General features: G+C 40.8%; 2 protein-coding genes across 4 annotated transcripts; both read right to left on the reverse strand.

Moving 5' to 3' along the window:
• Window positions 1-321: 321 nt before the first annotated feature.
• On the reverse strand, window positions 322-13443 carry haus5 (HAUS augmin-like complex, subunit 5). The gene is made up of 20 exons (XM_030049040.1): window positions 13287-13443; window positions 13060-13162; window positions 12899-12961; window positions 10322-10354; window positions 8674-8698; window positions 8282-8414; window positions 5720-5879; window positions 5536-5632; window positions 5199-5290; window positions 4502-4556; window positions 4260-4387; window positions 4054-4135; window positions 3793-3947; window positions 3100-3262; window positions 2756-2836; window positions 2161-2306; window positions 1439-1535; window positions 1003-1141; window positions 716-848; window positions 322-440 (listed from the first exon to the last, which is right to left on the reverse strand). Exons 2-20 carry the CDS (start codon window positions 13155-13157, stop codon window positions 335-337), a joined length of 1986 nt encoding a protein of 661 aa, XP_029904900.1. The 5' UTR covers window positions 13158-13162; window positions 13287-13443; the 3' UTR covers window positions 322-334.
• Window positions 13444-13830: 387 nt separating this feature from the next.
• On the reverse strand, window positions 13831-19520 carry fzr1a (fizzy/cell division cycle 20 related 1a). Of its 3 annotated transcripts, none has more exons than XM_030049042.1 (14): window positions 19361-19520; window positions 18830-18926; window positions 18562-18690; window positions 18278-18341; window positions 17825-17955; window positions 17564-17646; window positions 17260-17443; window positions 17036-17101; window positions 16831-16933; window positions 16519-16703; window positions 15735-15968; window positions 14956-15060; window positions 14671-14763; window positions 13831-14580 (listed from the first exon to the last, which is right to left on the reverse strand). In XM_030049042.1, the coding sequence occupies exons 2-14, from the start codon at window positions 18896-18898 to the stop codon at window positions 14539-14541; spliced, it is 1488 nt and encodes a 495-aa protein (XP_029904902.1). In that variant the 5' UTR covers window positions 18899-18926; window positions 19361-19520; the 3' UTR covers window positions 13831-14538. The 3 variants fall into 3 exon arrangements, with proteins under 3 accessions (XP_029904902.1, XP_029904903.1, XP_029904901.1); XM_030049043.1 differs by having other exon boundaries at window positions 18562-18687; window positions 19350-19520; XM_030049041.1 differs by having other exon boundaries at window positions 19350-19520.
• Window positions 19521-22470: the final 2950 nt, after the last annotated feature.

Below are 22470 nucleotides of genomic sequence, written 5' to 3' on the forward strand. Positions count from 1 at the left end.
AATGCAGCACTGATTCAGCATGTACAGCACAGAGCTGAGGCGGTGTTGAACAACTTTACACCGCATTACTGAGCACATTTCAAGGAGGACCATACCACACATATTTGGTTGTAAAATTATTTATTGATGACTGACTTACATAAACCATAAACACAGCAATTAAATGAAACATAAGCTTAGATCAGAAAACTGTCAAAGATCAACTGTGACTATTAAACAGCAAATTTTTGCATTTCCTGGCTACTGTGATCTGGTTATTCTTTCACTGAAAGATGGCTGATCTCCCTCACTGTCTTGAAACTTCCAGGGGACTTTGTTTTGACTTCATGTGCATTCAGTAGGAGGCCTTGGCAGCTAGTTTCCATCGTTGTAACCACTGTTGAAGAGTCAGTCCTCCTTTACTGATCTCAGGTAGGACATGCTGGGCTGGCTGATCCCACCTAAATGTATGCACACAGATTAGAAAGTACTGTCCAACAAGATTGACCATTATATCTAACTAAAGGTAACTAAATCCAAATAATACAAGTTATTATTCACAGTTAGAAAAACAAAATAGACACTTCAAGTGAAGCAATACATGTAGAAAAATATGTATGCCCTGAAACCTAAACAATAGAGAGGCTTGAGATTACATACTGCAATACTACTTATGTGTTTAGAGTTATATCCAGTGGTTTGCAAAAGGTCATCTTTCAGAAACGGTTTGACTCACCAAAAAGAGATGGTAGATTTGACTTGACTCCCATACGAAAGGCCCTGTGAGCAATGCTGGGTGAGATCTCTGGCCCTTGGGACCAGAGACTTCAGAAGTTTCTGATCCTCCTCCACAACTCTCAAGAGCAAAGCTGAAAAGTAACGTGAAGAGGAACAGAGATGAGACAGCAGTTTTGTTGTTGCTAAGACTGATTGTAAGCCTGAAAATGTTACTAATTTTTTCACTTGTTGCTAGCCCTTTTGAGAATGATAAAGCTTCACCTGCAGTGTTTTCCCTCTGATTACCTTTTTGATCAGGTGCATGCAGTGACTCTGCTTGTTTCTGCAATTTCTGTAGAGTTGTCGAGTGCAGCTTCAGTAACTGACAGAGAAAACGCAACTCAAGGTGTTGGGAGCACGCCTGGGAACACAACTCCTCTGGAGCCTGAAGTGGCAAGGGAAAAATTAGTTTAAGGATTGTCAATGTAAGAGAGAGGCAACAGAGAAGATATTACATTAAAATGTAACACTTTGCAAAGGTTCAAAGTCACTACAAGTGACTGATTTAGTAGATATCACTGAAAAGCAAGTTACAGGACTGTTGTCTCATACTTCTGTGCAGTAAAATTACTTTTCATGGAATCCTTATTTTAATTACCACACCAAACAAAAAGGCAATGTAGTAGATTATGTTTTTTGAGGTTTTAGAGATTGAAGCATGATATGCATTGCTGACACTCACTCTGTACAGTGGGAATGCCATGCTTTGACACAAGCTGTGGAATGAGGAGGACTGTAAACGATAGATGGACAACCAAGACGCAGGGATTCTTTGCATTCTGAAACAATAAGAAATAAATGAAATGATCACTAAACATCTGATGTAGACCTTGTTTTTGCTCATGATGCACAGAAACAGTAAAGTGGTGAAGTCCACAGCTTCTGGAGCCATGTGTCTGTGTTGGATGAGGATCAAATCCTGCCAACATTTTTCTATCCTGTGTCTCTCCTATTGTTTCCCTCTCTGCTTTCAAACCAGTGCCCAAAATTAACTATGTGCCTAACCTGCCAAGGGCTGATAAATTAAACAAAATTATCTGCCAAGAATAATTTTAATCAGACAAAAATGTGATTACTTTCACTGACATGTTACCTTATACATTTTCAGTGTAATAGGACACAGAATAAAAAAAATACTGTTAACTTCAAATCTGCAAACACTTCTACAATGAATCAAGGTTGTAATTCATGGAGTGAAACAGCACTAAATACAACTGAGGTTTTCAAATCTTTTCTTCCAATAACAGTTACTAAACCATGTGGTGAGTGACCCTTATTGCTTTATCAGCCAAAGACAGATTTTCTGGCATTCAGAGCTTGGCAGAAGTTAATATCAGCCTCTGTTGCAAACTTGGTTACTAAACTGATCAGCAGAAGGACCAGAAGTAGAAAACTGTCTCTCACCCCTCAACAGTCCTACGGTCCAGAGCGAGGAGTGAAACCGTTCCAAACTGTCTGGCCTCCTGGGAAACGGAGTTCCGCAGATTGTTGGCTGCAGCGATGACTTCACCAAACTGTGGCACCAGCTTGCCCTGGACAAATTCTTCTAACTGAAAACAGAAAACCAGACAGGGGGCAAAAGCTGTAAACAGATATTCAGATGTTTGCTTCATTGTGGCACAAAATATTAAACTTGTACTTAACAAAAAACAAAATCTTTATGATTTTAGCTGTGGCCACTTAAAATTTGAAACAATGTGGACAGTGCTACAGCGTCAAGATCCCAGATTGGCTGAACAAAGAAGAATCAGCATTACTAGCCAATTCCATTGACGTTCTTTGTTGGTCCTGAAGGATGTGAAGAGCTGAATATTCCTAAAGTGCCACTAAAGTTTTGTAGAGGTGCAATTACTATGAGTAGCACAAGAAGCATAAATGTCATTACATGTGGAAAGCACATCTGTGGTTCTAGTGTGTTTATCCACACAAAAGGCATTAACCAAGCCTTAGAAATAATCTCCCTACTAAGATGTCATAGACTGACAAAGGACATCCAAACCTCTCTGTGCATACTGATCAGCTCCATCTTGGCCATGGAGTTCCCCTTAATCAGGCCCCTGATCTGCTCCTGTCTGTCGACCTGGGGAGACAGAACAGCAAAACAATTCACATTTATTGATATTCTATAATTCAGCTATAGTGGCGGCTTGGCAAATCATCTGCCTGAAGGTTTGGAGCCTCAGAGTGGTTTGTGTATAGCATAAAGATGATAGTGTGTCAACAAGTCTTCTGGATATAAGATTTACCAAATGGAAAAATCCTAATAAATTTAGCAAAATTGAGAAAATAAGAAGGGTATTGGCAAATGTTGTGAGAGGCTCCACAATGTCCCTCCACTCTCACCACAAGTTGTCTGAAGTCAAGGATGCTCTGCCATTGGCTGTGGAGCTTCCTGAGTGCCTCCTGTCGGCTCCTTGCTTGTCGGTCAAGCTGGAGACACTGCTCTCTGATATAGTCCCTGGCAGCTACTTGCATCACACACTGCAGCTCCAGCTCAAACACTGACCTGAGAGAAATTCCAAGGGTGTAAGAAAAAACTATTTGCATACACAAACTTTTTAAGAAAAACAACTCTTTAATTTGCCCAGACCTAATTAATCCCCATCAGTCTTTTACCAGACTTCAGCCATCAAATTTGTTGCAGGTGCAAATATAGAACTAGTTACACATATGATTGAAAATTGTGCGATCATAAAATTAATAGAACAAATTAAATGCTAAATCCTCAGTTAAAATCAAGACAATCCAGGATTCTTTCCCTGAGAGCAATTACAAATTTGAAGACTTTTACCTTATTTAAGTCTCATGACATATTTATGAGTCAAATTATGTTTCTCAAGTTCTTGTACAATGATAGCAATTAATTTTCTTAGGGTATCTCACCACTGTTCAAATACTACAGGAAATACACTGCTTCATAGAATTGACCAAATACCAGAATACACCTCTTGAAATTTCACAGAACCCCATAAATTGTGGGTGCCACATCAAATAAACCCTGTAGTTGAGGAAGATCAGCAGCCAGACAGGACTTACAGGGCCAGGGCATTGTTATGAAGCTCATCCCCCAGGCCTGACACTCCCTGCTCGGCCTCGTTCTTGTGGGCCTGCAGCTGGTTCCGGAGCTGCTGGACCCTACAGCGGGTCTGGGCCAGCTCAATGAAAGTCTGCTCCACCTCCAACCACGCAGACTGGAACAAAACACACACAATTCCACAAATATACCTTGTCACTCATACATGTTGAGGGATTCATGGGCATGAATATGATGTGTCTGTACATGTATATGCAAAGTACCTGTAGTAGGTGCTTGACAGGTGGCAACTCATCATTGTCTTCTCTTGAGACATCCAGCAGGTGATTGTTTTCATAGCGCAACCTGCAATAAACAGGCCAGACAAACACTCAGCTTGGAAACTCCTGGATCTATCAGAAACGTACTTAGCTTTGGTAGAATTAGGTAGGCAAACAAAAGATAGCTACGGTAATAGTGTTTTCAATACCGTAGAGCTGTCATATCCTGTGCCACATCAAGAGAGGCGAGCTTCTCCTCTAGTTCCCTCTGTTGTCTGGAGGCTAAATGCTGCAAGGCTGACAGGACTTGGTTTGGAGGATAGCTGCCCAACATATCCTAATGACATGACAAACAAAGACATTTTAATCTAGTGTTTATATTCAAGGAGGGCATATGAGCTAGAAGCAAAATAAACAGTGTCATGGTAAAATCTAAACAAAATGTACAAACCTCAACAGCACTTAACCAATACTGAAATACTGCAGTCCTCTGTTCATGGGTCATACTGAGAGAGAGAGAGAGGCAGAGACAGAGGGAGAGAAGTAGTGGTGAATTAAAAAAAAAAAAAAAAAGTTGACAATATTCAGAAAATAAATGTAGTTTCTTAAAGGAAAGGACAGACCAGCTTTTTTGAAACAAGGCCCCATGTTTGGAGTCATTTAGAATCATACCAAGCACAAATACACTCATTGCTGAGAAACTGCAATGCATCTTCTCACCGAGCTTTAGCACAGTCCAATGGTCATGTAAGCCTTAAGAAATACAGCTTCTTTTCCAAAACAAGAAAAGAGTATAACCATGCATGAAAACAGCCAGCCTGCTAGTGTTACCTATGGCTTCCTACCCTGGTAAACAAACTTGCTGAGAGCACAACTTGTGGTGTAGATTTAACCAGAAGAACAGATTTGTAGAAAGGAAGTCATAACAGCTTGACAGGAAGCATGGTTTCCCACCATTTTTTTCTTCAATAGAACAAGTAGACATATCTGACTGTATTGTGAGCCTTCCACTTTCAAAAGAGGACATATGGTTTATGAAGGTTTTAATGATTCCCCCACTGGATTGTGTCAGGTGGGAAGATGCAGCATCGTGGTACGCTCTTTAGTACTGAAGCGATTGGTCAAGTTTTAAGAACTGCAGTTCTTACTGTGTGGCAGCAGAGGGCGTTGTCCTCAGTTCACTCTCTTGTAAAGACTGGAAGAAGAGGACCCTTTCATCACATAGCTCTCTCACTGCTCGCTGATGGGGGAAACACACAACCCACAAAACAGGATGATTTGCTTGTACCTGTAGCTGTCTTGGCACCTTAAGCATTATTACTCAGATTTGTGTGAATAAGTGCTGATCTGTATCCAACTAATTTATGGCTGAGCAGGTTACCTTGGCCGTTAGTCATATTTTGAAAAACTAATCCGCTCACTGTCATTATTCTGACATGCCAAATACCAGGCCAACAGACCATGGTGAATTTGTGCTGTCCTTACCAGAACCTGTGGCTCTGCTGCAACTTTGGAGCCGAGGCAGTCGGTATCACTGCTGCTTGATGGCTTATTCTCAAACAACACTTCAATCTCTGCCTTCCTGTAACACACAGCACAATACCCATTATTTTTCAGATTTAGAGCTACTAAGTGATTAATGTGTGTGCTCTCTAGTTGTCTGCCTTACTTGGCTAATTGTTCCAGAGCCTCGCAGTGCCCACTGATCTTGCACGTGTCATCAGAAAGCACCTTGCGGTCCATAATGCAGCGCTGCCTGAAGGCCTGCAGCAGCAGCTCCCTGTGCTGGCTCTCCTCCACCTGGGCCCAGGTACGGCTGATGGACTGCTCTGTTCATAGATAGTAGAAAACAACAGTGTGAGGAATAGTTTTTTTTTTTTTTTTTTTTTTTTTAAAGATTAATTTTTGGCGTTTCTGCTTTATTAGATGGTCCCAATGGATAGAGACAGGAAAGACAGGGCAGAGAGAGTGGATGATCTGCAGCAAAGAGTCTGGGCTGGATTCAACCCCAGGACACTGAGGCTTAGCCTTACTATAATGTACTACGCACTCCACACGGTGAGCCACCAGGGCGCCCCCGGTATGAGGAATGGTTTTAAATACTATAGAACTATGACAGCACAGTGAACAGGGGCAGTGAGCTGATCCCCCCCCTCTTGACCACAGCAACACCTGATGAAATACTCTGGTTATCCTCAAACAACATAAATAATACATAGAAGATTATATAAAAGATACAGTGCATGAGAATCAAATCATAGTTCACGCAGCCAGTCATTAAGTAACACAAGTTTGATCTTGGCTGTTGCACTGTGCCAATTTAAAAACAGCCCTTCAAGGCTGGGCAATATGGTTCAAGCTCAGATTCAAATATCATGATTTCTTTGACTGAATAACTCAATATCAAAGGTGTCATTATATTGCAGGGATGACTACAGACCTCTTTCACAGCAGTCAGAGGTGTTACTAATGACATTAATTAAGGTTCTGTTTCATTTAGGTGGAAGAGAGCCAGGGCCCTGGTGTTGTTCATGCTGGCTCAGTGGAAAGACACCTTGGAGTGCAATCTTACTGTAATTACTATCACCTGTGTTTATCAAGCCATTTCATGACATATTTCATGACTGCTGTGAAAAGGTCTATTGTTGCTTCCATAAGATATTTACACACAAGATTTTTGATAAACAGTCTTCAGTAATGTGACTTTGATGACCAAACAGGCAGAGGCAAATATTAGAACCTTACGCCAGATCATGATTATACAATATCTAAATCCCAGATAGTATCCAGCCTCATATCACTGTATCAATGTAACAATAACAAAATATTTCCCAGCCCTAGCTGACACTGAGCACTACTTTGGGTATGTATGAAACACTAGAATTGTGAGTACCAACTTTTGATACTTTCTGTTTGGAATTAAACAAATCTGCCAGCAATGAAGTCCAAGTTTATTATCACTCTTCTCACAGCCATTCACAACATTTGCTGTTGAGCTCAGCTTCACCTGCGATGGGCAGAGCAGAATTTTACTGTACAATACCGACAACAGCTCACAGCAATTCACTTTTCCTCCAGTGCATCTTTGGCTTCAAATGAACATTGCCACATAGTCCAGTCATTTTATGAAAAAACCTAGGACAAATTGCAAGAGAAAAAAACTCAACTGATTTTGTATCCTGAGTATGTCCTGAGTGAGGGAAAAAAAAGTCCCAAGAAATCCCATTGGTGGAAAGTTTTGAAAATCACCTATTTATGACCACATGTTACCAAAAAACACTGTTTTAAACACACAGGGGAAAGGAGTTCCAGATTTTACTTTCAGATATCACTATAAAAATTCACAAGTTGATTACACACACAAAGACAAGAAAAAAAGTCAATTACAAGTTCTTTGAATTATTCTGTTTACACATGCATATCACACATTATCTGATTTGATATGCGCTAATAAGGAATATAAGGAATAAATGCCAGAACAGATATTTAAACAGTGAATTAAAAGGTTACTAGATATATAGTAACCTTTTAATTCACTGTTATATAGTAACCTTTTAATTCAAGGTTACTATATATATAGTAACCTTTTAATTCACTGTTTAAATGTCTAAGGTGTTATATTTTATTGTACTTTATTTGCTGGTGGTGACCCCCTGCTGCTCTAACTTCACAATCTATGACATTTTTGAGTATCAAATTTGACAGAATACATACATACATACATAAATAGTTTACTTAATAAATAATTTTGTTAACTTAAAATTAAGTGGTCTGGTTCTGATTTGTCTCTTTTCTTGATAATTAAAACTGCCTTACTTGACATCTTGCTTATTTTAATTTATTTCTCAACATTCAAAACAAGTCAAAGCAGCTCTGGAAGCAGTTCCTGGTCTTTGTTTTTTCCTCTTAAGATGGTTTCTTCTTGGTTACTACAGCAAATGGCATCAACAAATGATACTAACTAAACAAGAATATTATTGCCTTGCAAACTAGGCAGAGACTAATAATCAAAAACTATGACGATATGTTTATACACTCAACAATCACTCTTCACCCCCCACCTCCCCCCACCCAGACAAACCCTTTGTCACTGCATGCATACTAAAAAAAACACTAATAATGGATATCAGTGACTAATCATTCCCTACAGTCTTCACAAATGCATTTCAAGACCGGCCAAAAATGTCACTGTGCATTTCTCTGTGGATGATGAATAAAGTGATGAACCAACCTTCTGTGGCCAACTGTTCCTCTGTTCCACTGATCTGAGAGTCCAGGTGACTGATCTCAGCTCTCAGCTGCTCTATCTTCTCCTGGAGCTCTCTCCGCTTAGCAGCCTCACTCTGGCCCTCAGCCTGCTTCAACTGAGCATGCACAGACACAGGGAGACAGAAACACAGATCATTATGTCACTGAGTTGAAAGCTAGAAATAGAAATCACATACTCCACAGCATTGGTGTGAGCACCCAAGATCAATTCATCCAAACAGACAAATTCAGGTTTATAAATCTACTGTATGACACTGAGCAGGTTGATCCAGTGTCTTGTTAAAAAGCAAATCTGAGACTAGACAAATGAACACATCATTAAATAAATAATTGGATAGGGAAAATAAGTCGTACCTCTTTGTCTTGAAGCACCTTGTACCTTCACGATCGTAATGTCAAGGAAATTACAGAGATGCTAAAACAAAAAGTGGTCATAATGGTAAACAAAAATCATTATTACACACATATGGCAAGTTGCCAGTTAAATGTGAGTCTTACTGTTGGCCTTGCCTGTGATTAGGGCTATGCAATATGACTCAAATCTCATTTCCCAGTATGTCATTTCATATCCTGATAACGCTATATATCATGATTTAGCAAATTTTCAGTAAATTACACAAAAAAATAATATAAAATGACTACTTAGAGGCCCATTTCATATTACATTTTTAATTATATACATGACAAGTGAAATGTACTTAATCATATTTTTAATTCTTCAACTTTTCAATTCAACAGTAAACAAAATATATGTAAAATAGAAGTGTAATGATGAAAGGAGTCTATTGCTCATCTGTATATTCTTGCCAATGCTGGAACATTTTTTCCAAGGCAACGACAGTGCCCTGAATGCGCCATATGGTGTGACACTTTCCCAGTCAGTTACCTAGTCCATTTACTTTTCTGTCAAACAGCCATGGCACGTTTGTGTGGTTCCTGCTCGTCTCCAGAGCTGCATCTGCATGCCGCTAGACTTTTTAACACGACCTCCATATTTTGTGCTGGTTGATGAAGACAACATGATGCCAGTTGTCATATCTCGTCAACCGGATGGAACTAAGGAGGTTTGCATATGTGTTCTGATGTTGCCAGCTCATCTCCAAATTCTACAGACTGCAAGGAATCACTAAATTCACAGTGAGAGATAAGTCAGAGCATTGCTTTGGAGTGAACGTTTTGCAGCCATGACTTCTGCTGTGTTTATCTGAGCTTCATTAGCCTAGAGTTAATGAAATGACGCTGCTCTCTGAGTTTTAGTAATCGGTGAAGTGTGACACTCAGGGCAAACATGGCGCAGTAGCTGCTGCCACACTTCCACAAAGGATTTAACTACAGCTGTGATATTACTTATGTTCTGCAGTTTCTTTATGATGCCTATGTTCATGCGTGCAGTGCGGAGGAACGCTGAGCGTCGTCCAAACTCCTGAAGATAAACTCTAGGGGTGGTTAATCTGTGTGATTTCACGATTCGATTCGATTACGATTATTGAGGTCCCGATTCGATTAACAACCGATTTTCGATTATTAGCGATTCTCGATTACCGCGCTCCTTCTCGTCTGTCATTCCTCTGCTGTCTCACGGTGTTTGTCTAACCTCTCGCGAGGGGATCGAGCGCGAATCGCTGATCGGCTTGGTGAAGCGCGAAGAACAGTGTCACCAAATAATCGATTCTTAAAAATTTAATAATCGATTCATAATCATCCACAACATAATCGTGATTAATCGATCATCGATTTTTTTCCACCACCCCTAATAAACTCCCATGATAAATTACCTGGATGAGTTGATTTGTGACACAACGAAATAAACGATAGAGCAAAACATGGAATGACAGATGTACACAATACATGTCGTCATATCACACCGCCCTACCTGTGATACACTCTGAGAGCCCTATCAGTGGCGGTGCTTCTGCTATTGAGTCAACATAACTTGGAGAGAAACATGCCAGCGGATTTGTGATCCTCATGCAAACAAGATGCCTAGAGTCAGAAAGGATACCACTGAAGATTTCCACGCATGATCCTGACATTCCTGCATGAACACAGAGCGAGAGAGAGAGAGAGAGAGAGAGAGAGAGAGAGAGAGAGAGAGAGAGAGAGAGAGAGAGAGAGAAAGAAAGACATTAACCCTCATACAACCACAAGATTTCGCACCCACTTGTGTCCAACTGTAAATGAGAGTGAGTCAGATCAGACACCAATTACAGAAGAGTGAAAACGAACAGCCATTTGATTCAAGATCTAAATTTTTACGTAATTAGACATTTTAATCACTTGAAAAAACATATTATATTACAATTACTGCGTATTTAGTAATAATTATTAAAAAAAAATGTCCAAATGTAATTTTTTTTTTTTAATGGAAAAACTTCACACAGACAAGTCCCCCTGCACCCTCCATGTTTATGTGTCACCTGATCCATTGTCCCAAGATTTATTTTATCAAGGAGCACAGGTGGAGTTTGTTGCTTTTGATTGTCATGTATGCAGGGTTCATACACTTTTTTCATGGTCAAATTCAAGCACTTTTCAAGGACTTTCAAGGTAAATTTTTTCAGGTTTTCCAGTACCATTAAAGGAGAAATCCGGTATATATATATATATCCTTTGTTTTTGTTTTTTTTTAATACTGCATACAGGAAATACAGGTATGCAGTATTAAAAATCAGAAAAACAGAAAAAAAAACAGAGGGAAAAAAGAAAACAGCTTCTACAGCTAGAAGTATTTAGTCTGCCCTCTCCTTATACAGTAGATGTAGGGTATAGGTAGATCCCCCTAAGGGAAAATTCAAAATTGACATAACAATTGCATAAGTATAATAAGATTAAAAAAATAGATTACATTAAATGAACAAGAAAACCATTTAAGAATATTATATGATAATAATAATAATAATAATAATAATAATAATAATAATAATAATAACAATAAATATGTCAATATAATTCATATATATTATTAATATACTGTATCAATATGGTTCATAGATAGATAGCTTAAAAATAGAGAGAGAGAGAGAGAGAGAGAGAGAGAGAGAGAGAGAGCTTGCTGCTTTGGTATACGTCTTGCGCTCCAGTAGCCAAGCGGTGTCTACTCTTATGTCTATCGTCTTATGGGCTAACATCAGCTGTGCTTCAATTCTAAGTTGTGGGAAGTTCCTGCAGTTTACTGTTGAGAAACGCAGGTTTTGTTCTTAACTTAGCCCTTAATAATTGTCACTAATTGACACTGCCATTCAGACACATCACATAGTGCTTCTACATTTAGGTCTAGCATGCAGCTAATGGTTAGCCACAGTGGTGTAGTCTAGTTTATTCTAGTGGGTATACGCGCGCGCGCGCGCGCGCGCGCACACACACACACACACACACACACACACACACACACACACACACACACACACACACACACACACACACACACACACACACACACACACACACACACACACACACACACACACACACACGCTCCCTTTCTGAAATGTTAACGTTAGCTCCAGCTGTAGTGTCCCCCGAAAAATGGTCAAAAAGAGCCGCTTCGTAACACAGAGAAGGCGACGTTATGAACGGGAAAGTGAACGTTATGTCAAAAAAACATACTGATACGTATCTTTGCGCATTTTAAGTGGTTATACGGAAATGCGGGACCTTTTCTAGTGGGTATACGCAGTATACCTGCGTATCACGTAGACTACACCACTGGTTAGCCAACAAATCACACATGTAGGGCTAGTCATCTCTGTGACTTACTTTTCATGACTCGAGAGTGCTGACTCTCCCATAGCGAAAAGTTGAAGCTTCTTTTTGCATATTTTGCAGCATGCTACACGTGGATTTGGTCCATGTTTTATCCACTGTTTCTACTTTTCATTACCCAGCCAACGTTCATTAAAACGGCAACCTCCCGGCACGTTGGTCGCATGCTGCTGCACTGCCCTCTTGTTGGGGGCGTGACACATGACAATCAATCCAGCTCTTGAGAAACCCATCAGAGCGTGAGCTGTGAAGGCGTCATTTTTAATCCGACTTATTTTATTTCTCTCCATTTAATAAGTGGTCCATTTAGTCAGACCAGAAATATGGTAACAATTTCAAGCATTCAAGCATTTACAAGCACGTTACCCAAAATTCAAGCATTTTTCAAACCTTGAAAACATAACATTAAAATCCAAGCATTTTCAAGGTTTTCAAGCACCCGTACGAACCCTGTGTATGATATGTCAAAACATATTTATCCCATCACTTCAAATGAAGGTAAAAAAAAAACCTGAAACACTGGTATGGATTTATTGGAGACAAATCGATCATCAAAGCATCAAGCATCAAAGATATAAACATAAAGATGTAACTAAAAGTATAGAGCCCAGCTGGTCGCTTGAGGGTTAAAGAACCACAATGCAATATTTATCATGTGACCATCACGTAGGTGTGCAGAGAGGCTGGGATGTATGTCACTAAATCATATGCCTATAGTGATGTACAATCTCATGATATAGGTCCAAGCAAGGCAGACTTCACGGTGACATTAAAACCTTTCATTTATCTAGTTAGGAGCAGGCAGAGTGACACTAACCTCTCCTGAAAAACATGCTGGATGACATATTTCCATATCGACTTCCCTGCCCCGACACACATCCTGCAAAGGAAACAACGGACATTAACGCTGCGAAATAACAGAAGAAGGAGCAGAGGTGTTGACTGTGATAGTCAAGGTGGAGGCAAGATAACACTTACGTTTTTAAATAGTTGTCATTTGGGAGACTCTGCGGAGGCAAGTTGAATTCCTCCGTTGCCCACCGCTTCAGTTCCCGCACCAGATTGCCCTCCGCCATCCTGACTAATGAAACACCAAATGGAGTTAGCTTGTAGCAGCAGCCTAGCAACGCCCACAGGCAGTGTTAGTTTAACTGGCAGCTAGCAAGTTAGTTCAGTTATCACCGGACGGCTGACTTTGGACTTACATGCTGCTTTTGTGGGAAATGTGTCTCTGTCTTGTGTTTCTTCGCGTACCGCTGGAGACCGAATTAGGGAGACGTCTAATTAAACTGAAAATACCATTGTTGTCATGAGAAATTTTCAAACGGAATTTTTCAACTTCCCGCTCCCTACCATATCCGGTCAAACGCTTCCGCTGAGCGGCCGAGGCAACTAGCGCCCCTAGTGGTCACTTTCCACATGTTGGAAAAAATCACATTTCATTTTCCCCAATACAAAATCATATCTCAAAGCTAATCACAAACGCTGAGTCATAATAATCCTTTCAAATAGCTATGGTTAAAGTCATAAGTGCAATTACATTTTTAGTTTTTTAAACATTAAAGCATTAGAAAATCCTCATGGCCAGCAGCAGCAGCTTGCAAATAATAAGTCAGTGCTGTATGATAAAAAATGAATTTGCATCTTAAGCATGGACATATTAATTGCCCCCAGAGTGCTGCAGGATTAATCCTTTAGAATAAATCAGGCATACAGGACACACAAATCAGTCAACCGAACACAGGTTCCTCAGTTCCAACACCTTTAATTATTTTCCTACATAGAATCAACCATGTAGTGGATGTCTATATGCACAGCATTAGACCATGTCTGTCCGCAGGAGCACAATATAGTGCGTTACTTGAGCCGACCTACACTCAGTGTAGTCTTCTAAAGGTTACAGTAAACATGCTGCACGTACAGTGGAGAACTTTGATTACTGGTATGTAATGGCATTTTTTTTAAGAATATGTTAAGTCCATGATAATTGGCAATTATATTCATTCTTGCCCTGTTTTATCATGTTACAAATAACTTAGACCTGAGTGTAACAAAAAGTAAAATGCCAGCTCCACATTTCAAAACCCACAATAATGAAAATGGTATTATAATATAATTTAAGTAAGGCTTATGATTTCTTATATATAGTGTATACAAAAATGAAAAAGCAAATGGAAATCAGTCCACACATACATTTGAAAATAATAAAAAAAAATGAAATACATTCATAAACAAGGCCACACAAGTCAAAAATAATCCCCCAAAAAGTTTGTTGTTAGCATGAAAAAGTAAACTTGCTGAGTGGTTGTTCTCGCTGCCATTTTATTTAAAAAATGTCAGGAGATTTCTTTGATTGTATGTCTTTAGCACCATTTTGATGATTGAGCCGTCCAATGCTGATGCTGGCACCTACTTGGTCAGTAGTGCCCACTGTTAGAGTCTTTTACTTGTTCAAAGTTACCGTATCCTGGTAAAGAGATTTAAAACGGATACAGATTCCTGAAACAAAAGTGTAAAAAGCATGGTTAATTATTTTGCACATATTCAAAATGTTCACTGACAATTGTTTCCTACATCAATGTTTCTCACCTTTGTTGACCGTGTTTTACTGAATACGTTCCAGAAGCGTAGGGTCTCATCTCCGGCCCCAGTGACGATCGCCTCACCATCAGGAGACATAGCCTAAATACATAAATAAAAGATGCAACTCATGAGGCTGTAAATTGTTATGGAACACCTTAACTATGAAAAGCAAGGGAGACAGACTTTGGCATGCCATGACAAGCACCAAAAATCACAACCATGTCCACAACTATGCCTACAGGTGTTTCCTTCAAACAAAGCACACACACAAACACACACACACACACTGACCAGGTAGAGAACTCTGTAGGAGTGTCCTGTGAGCTTGGCCACCTGAGTGAGGGCTGGATATTTCCACACCAGGATCTGGTTCTGAGAATAGCCATGGGTGCTTACCTGGAGGACGAGGAGGAGACATCATCAGCATGGTAATTAAAAGGTGTTAAGTGTAGCGTTTTAACAGCAATGAATCATTGCCACATTGATTTTTAGACATCATCCTCATTACTGTAAACAAATGAGACCATCACTGGCAAAACTGACAGCTCTACCAGCCTCTACAGTGGATCTGACAGTGTGTGACCAGCACAGAACAGGAAGAGGACACAGCTCTTCAAGCACAAGCAGAGCTAGAGCTTGCAGGGTTTCCCACAATGACAGGTGGTGGAATACATGAAAGGCCTATGGAAAAAAAAAAACTTTCAACATGTTTATCCTGTTCAGTAAAAAACAAAAAACCTGACTGAAGATGCAACATTCCCTGTCTGACAGGATATGGCAGGGTTTGTGGAAAACAACAACACAGAGACAATGACACAAAAAGAGTGGCATGAGATAAAGTCTATTGATTGTATTGACAATGGTCTCGTCTGTTTACAGTAATTATGCAAAAGTATCACACTTCATCTGACAACAATGAATTGCTGCTTAAAAATCCGGCATGTAGCACATTTAACACTAGCTCCTTATCTTCAAAGTGTTATCATCATAGCAAACATCACCATTGTTGTAACTCTAACAGACCACAGCAGCACATCAGCTGTCAGGGCTGCGTGTGCTGAGTCACTCACCAGCTCGTTAGCATGCTTGGACCAGGCCAGGTTGCAGACCTGAGAGCCCGTGTCCATGCACTGCAGAGGCTGTGAGGTCAGGGTGTTCCAGAAACGAATGCAGCGGTCAGCAGTGCCACCCCCGGATGCCAGCAGGCCGTGCTGATGGGGCGACCAGGCAATGGCCTTGACGGCAGCCAGGTGGTCTGTGTATGTCTGCACCGGGCTCAGCGCAGAGTGGTTCCACACCAGTAGCTGAGATGGCAAATAATGACAGAAGGGAAAGTTCAGAAGCAAGACAGAGGTGTAGTGGCACTTCCAGCACAAATAAATTGCTTGTTGTATTAACAAATGACACACACACACACACACACACACACAAATGACAAATTAAATGTCATTGGTCTCCATGTTAAGGGTAAATGAATACATCTCCATGCATGCAAGTTCACAGTTAGACTGGATTTGGAGTTTTATGACAAAACTCTTTCCCTTATAAGCCTTTAAAAAAAACTCTGGGATATGAGCTCCCTCTCTGTGAATTTATTCCAGTTGTGCTACATTTAACACGCTGATTGAAACATGTTTCTGCAAGTAACATATAGCCTATTCAGGGTTCATCTCTGCTGTTACACCTTAATCGTTTTGCCCTTACTCCCTGGAAAACACAATGAAAACACTGTTTTCATTTCAGGCCGTTCAATCTCTTTTTTTTTTTTTTTTTTTTGATTCAACTCTCCTCCTCACTCTTGAATACAACGAATGAATACACTTGCAAAGAGGCAGCTTTAATAAAAATAACTACCTTGTTGTCATTGCCTCCAGAGGCCAGCAGCTGATGGTCAGTGCTCCACTTCAGGCCGCACACTTCCTGCCTGTGTCCCTGCAGCCGTCTCTCTGACTGCAGCGGAGGCGTCCGCACGTCTCTCTGCAGAATCATACGGTCGCGGCTGCCAGAAGACAGCTGGTCTGCATTCCATGCTAGAGCTCCTGCAGAGAGACAGAGTAATGCTGACCAACTGTTTCTGGATCCTTTTTCTCTTGTTGTGATGTGAGCATTCCCTAAAAAGCACATTATAATCCATGTACTATGCTTTAGCACTGCAAACTTTCTCACCAACTCTGGCTGTGTGCCCCTCCAGAGCAAAGAGTTTCTTCCCAGCACCAGCGTCCCAGATCTGTACGTAGCCTTTGTGCGTCCCCACTGCAACCAGGTTGCCCTGATAATATGCAGAATCCTCTCACTCAAGCCAAACTCAACCGACCAAGTTTAATAAAGGAAGTGGTTAGGAAGTTAAGCACAGCACAGAAACGACACTCACCCTTTCTGACCAGCCAACAGATGTGACTGAGTCTCCCTCCACTGATAAATCACACAGTCTTGTTACCTGGGAAAAAACACAGGCTAGCAAATGACTCCCTGAGGCACAGCAAAGTACCGAATGCCTTCAATAAATATACATATCATGCAAGAGAATATCATGTTCCACTGTTTCCCACTAATATGTTTATCTGAGTAGCCACACGCACACACTCCACACAGTACCTGGCTGGTACAGGCACTCCAGAGGTAAACACAGGTACCCAGTCCAACACTGAGCACGTTGAGGGAGGACCAGTCCACCAAATTGAGGTAAAAGTCATCCTGAAGCTCTGGAGCATCCAGAACCTTAAAGGGGATCTTGGAGATCTTACGAGTTGGCTTCCGAGGTGAACGCAGCAATTTCTGACTGGAGGAGGAAAGATCAGGTATTGTGAAATCTTCATATCAAAAAGTCTATTCTCACAACTGATCTATAGTATCAACAACAAGGGAGTGTTTTAAACAAAATTCAAAATTTTGTTTTTACCTCTTGCTGCTGACAGGAGATAGAGAGTAGGGAGAGATGGCATTGCCGTCATCTGGCGAAGACCTCTTGGCACAAAGAGAGTACTGCAAAGACAAAAAGCAATATACCTTCTGAAAATGTGACAAAACCTACAGAAGAAAACTTTTAACAGATCTGGGTCAAGCCACCCTCTCAATGAGGATTCTGACCATATATCTCTGACTTTTGTGATTGCAGCTAGAGAATGCAACATGTTAGGAGTGTGTGAGGAAATGTCCCTACAGTAAAGAGGCTCCTCTTTTCAGGGGTAGAGGGCTGCAGTCGCCTGTCCTCTGTTTGTGGGTCCTGCACCTTCTCGATGCCTGCGCCCAGCAGCTCATTCTTTAGCAAGGCGGAGTAGGCCAGCCCATCCACTACACACACAGGAAAAATAACAGAATTTGGCTGTTATTCTTTCAAAACAAAAAGAGGCTTCAACAATAACATGCAATCAGTACAAATGGGATTTATGCATTCCTGTGTTATTGGTGATGATGAGGGAACAAAAAGGCATCCAAGCAGGCAAGTGGAGGGTAAATTTAACAGTGGAAGAGGGCCCAAAGGGCATGGGACTGGGGAAGGGGGCAGAGGAAAATCCCCTGTTCAGCTCTGGTGACTTCAGGTAAGTTGTGCTTCACTTTCCATAACTTAAAATATGTCTGCATATTTGTGCTGGATTGTAAAACTATTACTCACCTTTGCTGTTGTCAGAGGAGGCATCCTTTGTTTTTCTGTTCTGACTTGGTGACTTCTCATTTTCCTGTTTTTCAAAAAAATAAATAAATAAATAAAGATGTTGGAAACATGTACACAAAACATTCATGTTGTAGCCAGCTTAAACACCTACCCACATACACACACACACACACACACACACACGTTACAATATTCGAAAAGCAGAAACACCTCTCTCATGTACACATCCTGCTTCTTTCACACACACAAGCTCAGGCACGCATTCACCCACAGTCCGTTCCTACATTTATTCTGTGGAAGTTGATATTCCAGTTGGCCCCCGCTCTGGTTGGGATGAATCGGTCTCCATGTTTACTAGGGGAGGACAGCGGGGAGCTGGTGGGTGTCAAACCTCGCACAACCTCTGTCATCTTCTGCACAAACAACAAGGATCACCTAATATTTCAGTGTTCTTGAGCCTATGTTTATGAATCAGTCACTTTTAATCAACCACTAGATAACTGAGCTTGGAGGGGGGGTTACAGAAGATCTGAGTAGAAAACAAGGACTCACAATTGGACTGGAGTTGTCATTGTGAATGTTGATCTGTCTGAGGAGGCGACGTTCATACTCTGGGTCCATTCTGGGGGGGTATTTGTTGGCTGGGATGCTGGAAAGATGCACAACAGAACAAAGACAAGGGTTATAGTCGTGTTGTTTAGCACACCGGGGCATGTAGTTACCTTTGTCTTATTGTTTTGGCTTCATTAATTTGGAGGTAGTCATGCTATGTTAGTCTGCAACGTCAGTCTTCAACTAATGCAGAGTTGATGCGAACTAACATGCCCAACATTTAGCTCACAGAAAAGAGTCACATTTCATATAAAGTGACAACAAAGCACGGGTTGTTTAACGAGCTAAAATGCCATTAGGTGTGTCAATGTTCATGCTGTCTCGGTTTAAAAGGTTACTAGTCCTGTGACTCCGAGTGTCGACCCGAAGCAAAGCTAAAGTGAGCTAACCAGAATGTAAAGTAACAAGCTAACTTGGCTAACTAGCGGCTAGCCGTGTTCGCTAAAGACAGCGTACATACCGCAAACAAACCTGCGCCCTGAACACCACCAGGCAAGCCGCCAGACACCGCAAAAACACCCGGACTAGCACTTGCTGGAGATATCAAATGAAAACCGGTGATATGTTGAAGTTACCGACTGTCCCTTTGAGGTAATATGGGTATGGTGAGACAAAAAATGACATTGCATTGTGGGACTTTGAGGAACCCCGGTGACGTATTCTTGTCAAATCAAAACACGGAAATGCCACATCTGCTGCCAAGGGGATGTGGGTTTTCTTCTCTTTGAAGAATAGGATATGTTTTGTTTTTGTTTTTATATACATTTTGTATGAGCATTTTGCCTTATTGGTCGAGGTTTCGTTTAGGGTTAGGTTAAGGATACGGTTGTCTGTGGCTGACATTAGGGAAAAGCAGTGGAGAATGAATGTAAGTCAATTAGACAGCTCCTCGCTTTGCTGGGGAAAAAATCGCCAAGTGGACTGACAGCACTTGTTTGACTTAAAGTTTGCAGGGATGTAAAAGTTCCCTGGGTTAGGTTGAGTTATAGACAGACAGACAGACAGACAGACAGACAGACAGACAGACAGATGTATTTCACTGATATCGAATTGGGAAGTTCTTGGGTCACAGCGGCAGGTTATGCAGACATTAAATTAAATACCTCAATACAAAGAAAATAAGAAAAAAATACAAATAGTATAAATAGTAAAATATAGCTTTATAATATCTATAAAATGACGCATACATTATAAGAGTAATAAAATATATCTATAGAATAGGCCATATTATCTATGTGTATTTCACTATCTCTAGTTCTAGATAGATAGAATTTGTAATATGATATTGAGAATATACTAGAATATATTTTAGGATGGAATCTGTTATGAGAATGGAACATAACAGTAAACCTAGGTTTGCAGCTGGGGTGAGAAGTGACAACATGGCACTTTTTGTCTGTGACCAGATCAGTTTGTCCATCTTGAGGAGGACAAATGTGAAGTTATTATGAATATTTCATAAATGCTTTTCTTAAAAGTCAGCAGAACAAATCCAAACAGTTTTCTCAATAGGTGAAGTGTCCTTGTCATTTCCAAAAGCCAAACACAGGTGGCGTAATAGCTCTATTTTCCACACCCAATAATAGCGGGGGTAAAAGGTCCAGAATCTTTGTGCACCTTTTTTCAACACCAGTGACTATCTTGAGACTCGGTGTATTTCTGAAATAACCGATTTATCCGTTGTTTCCCCTTAGCACTGATTTTGTCTTGCTCTCTCGCCCCTTGCCTGCAGTCATGCACAATCATAATCACACAGTTTCTCTGCCAACAGGCTTGACAGGCTTGTCTGCTTGTCTGGTCTCTCGTCTTCGGTGTAAATCCAAGAGCAGATATGTTAAAGTTTCAGGATAAGTAGGACCTAGGCCAATATTGTAAATAAGAGTCTGCTCTTAATTAACTTGCCTAGCTAAATAAAGGTTGATGATAAAAGACTTATAAGACTTGAAACTACTAATGCATTTGCTTAAACTAAGACTAAATATTCATGCATTTGGTTTGTCTGGTGAAAAGTAGTTTTCAAATCTGGTGTGACACTATTAATCCCTGAAGAAGGAAATATTTTACCACTTTGTAAGAGCACATGGTCGACCACAGGAGAGTGTCCCTGGGGCAGGGTGCTTGCTGTCACAGATCCACCCCGCTGAACAATTTAAGGTCTTTTGAATTATTTGGTCAAATTAACAGTGAACCTGGCCACAGGACTTGAAACACGCAGGTTTGAGGAAGAAAATGCAGACTTACAATGAAACGTTTTATAATCTAGTCAGGTGTGAAGCCACATTTAGGCTCATGACATTTCAGATGTATTTTGGGAATTACTCTGTGTTGGCTTGCATGGCCCCAACACCCCACCCCGACCCCTCCCATTCGAGATTGCACTGTAACAGGATTATACATTCATAAGGCATGTGTGTGTATGTGTGTGTGTGTGTGTGTGTGTGTTTACATGCTACGTGCTCATCCAAAAACACTGTTGCATTATACTCGTCCTCAGTCACCAACCTCTTCTATGTGCACTTTAAAATGTTTTGCTAATGATGGTATATAACAAAAGACTAAGCACTGTGCCTTTAATACTTGTGACAGGAGCAGAGCGTAGTGATAATAATCACACACTGAGCGTACAGAGGGCCCCCGTGAACTTCACCGAGTGTTTTCTGGTGAGTGAACCTATAGAAATTTACAACACCAGACACACAACATATTTCTCTACAAGTGTGAAGCAGCTTCTCTCTCTCTCTCTCTCTCTCTCTCTCTCTCTCTCTCTCTCTCCCCCTCTCACACCAACACAACACTGGCGCCAGCAAGCAAATCCCCCCTCTCACCTTCCCCCCTTCGCTGACCTCCAATTATGTCATGCGAAAAAGCTGTGTCCCATTGAAAAGCTCTCTTAATCAAACCCAATTAATTCCGCTATTTTCCCTTATTATCCTTTGCAAGGAGCGCGTCTTTCCAATAAGACTGTTAACTCCAGCCGCGGCCCTTTCAGATCTGCTGGGCTGCAGGAGCGAAATAATAGATTGCACAATTCATCAATTAGTCATTAGGAACTTAATTGTTCTTAATGAAGACAATAACCATGTAGTCACCATGTAGTGGTGAGTCAGGGTTTCCTCCAGCTCGGTTGTCTTTCTACGGGAAATTCAGACCACAGCATATCTTTTAAATCATCTTAATAGGTCTAATTTTAGGCAGCTATGACTTACCTAATTTAAGAAATGGTGAAATGAAGAAGAGTGATTTCATTTACAGCCCACAAGAAAATACGTAATCATACATGTATACTAGAATTTACCATATTGCTTTGTAGTAACTGTTATTATAAGTTTGAAGAGATGCTTCATAGAGCTGTTTCTCTGCCACTGTGAATCACAAACTATCTCTAATTACTCTGTGATCCATCCCTCCCTCTGGCAGGTGAATTCCTTGGGAAAGAGAGAGAGCGCCGGGTGTGTTTCAGTAGTAATCTCTTCATTATTTGTGTGAGTAGGCAGTGATGTTCAGCTTTATTCTCCCCAGTATGAGGTCAGGAGGATTAACTGCCTTGGTTCTGCATTTTATCAGCCGCTGTAAGAAGAAGT

The sequence above is a fragment of the Myripristis murdjan genome, chromosome 4, assembly GCF_902150065.1.
Source record: "Myripristis murdjan chromosome 4, fMyrMur1.1, whole genome shotgun sequence".
Lineage (NCBI taxonomy): Eukaryota > Metazoa > Chordata > Actinopteri > Holocentriformes > Holocentridae > Myripristis > Myripristis murdjan.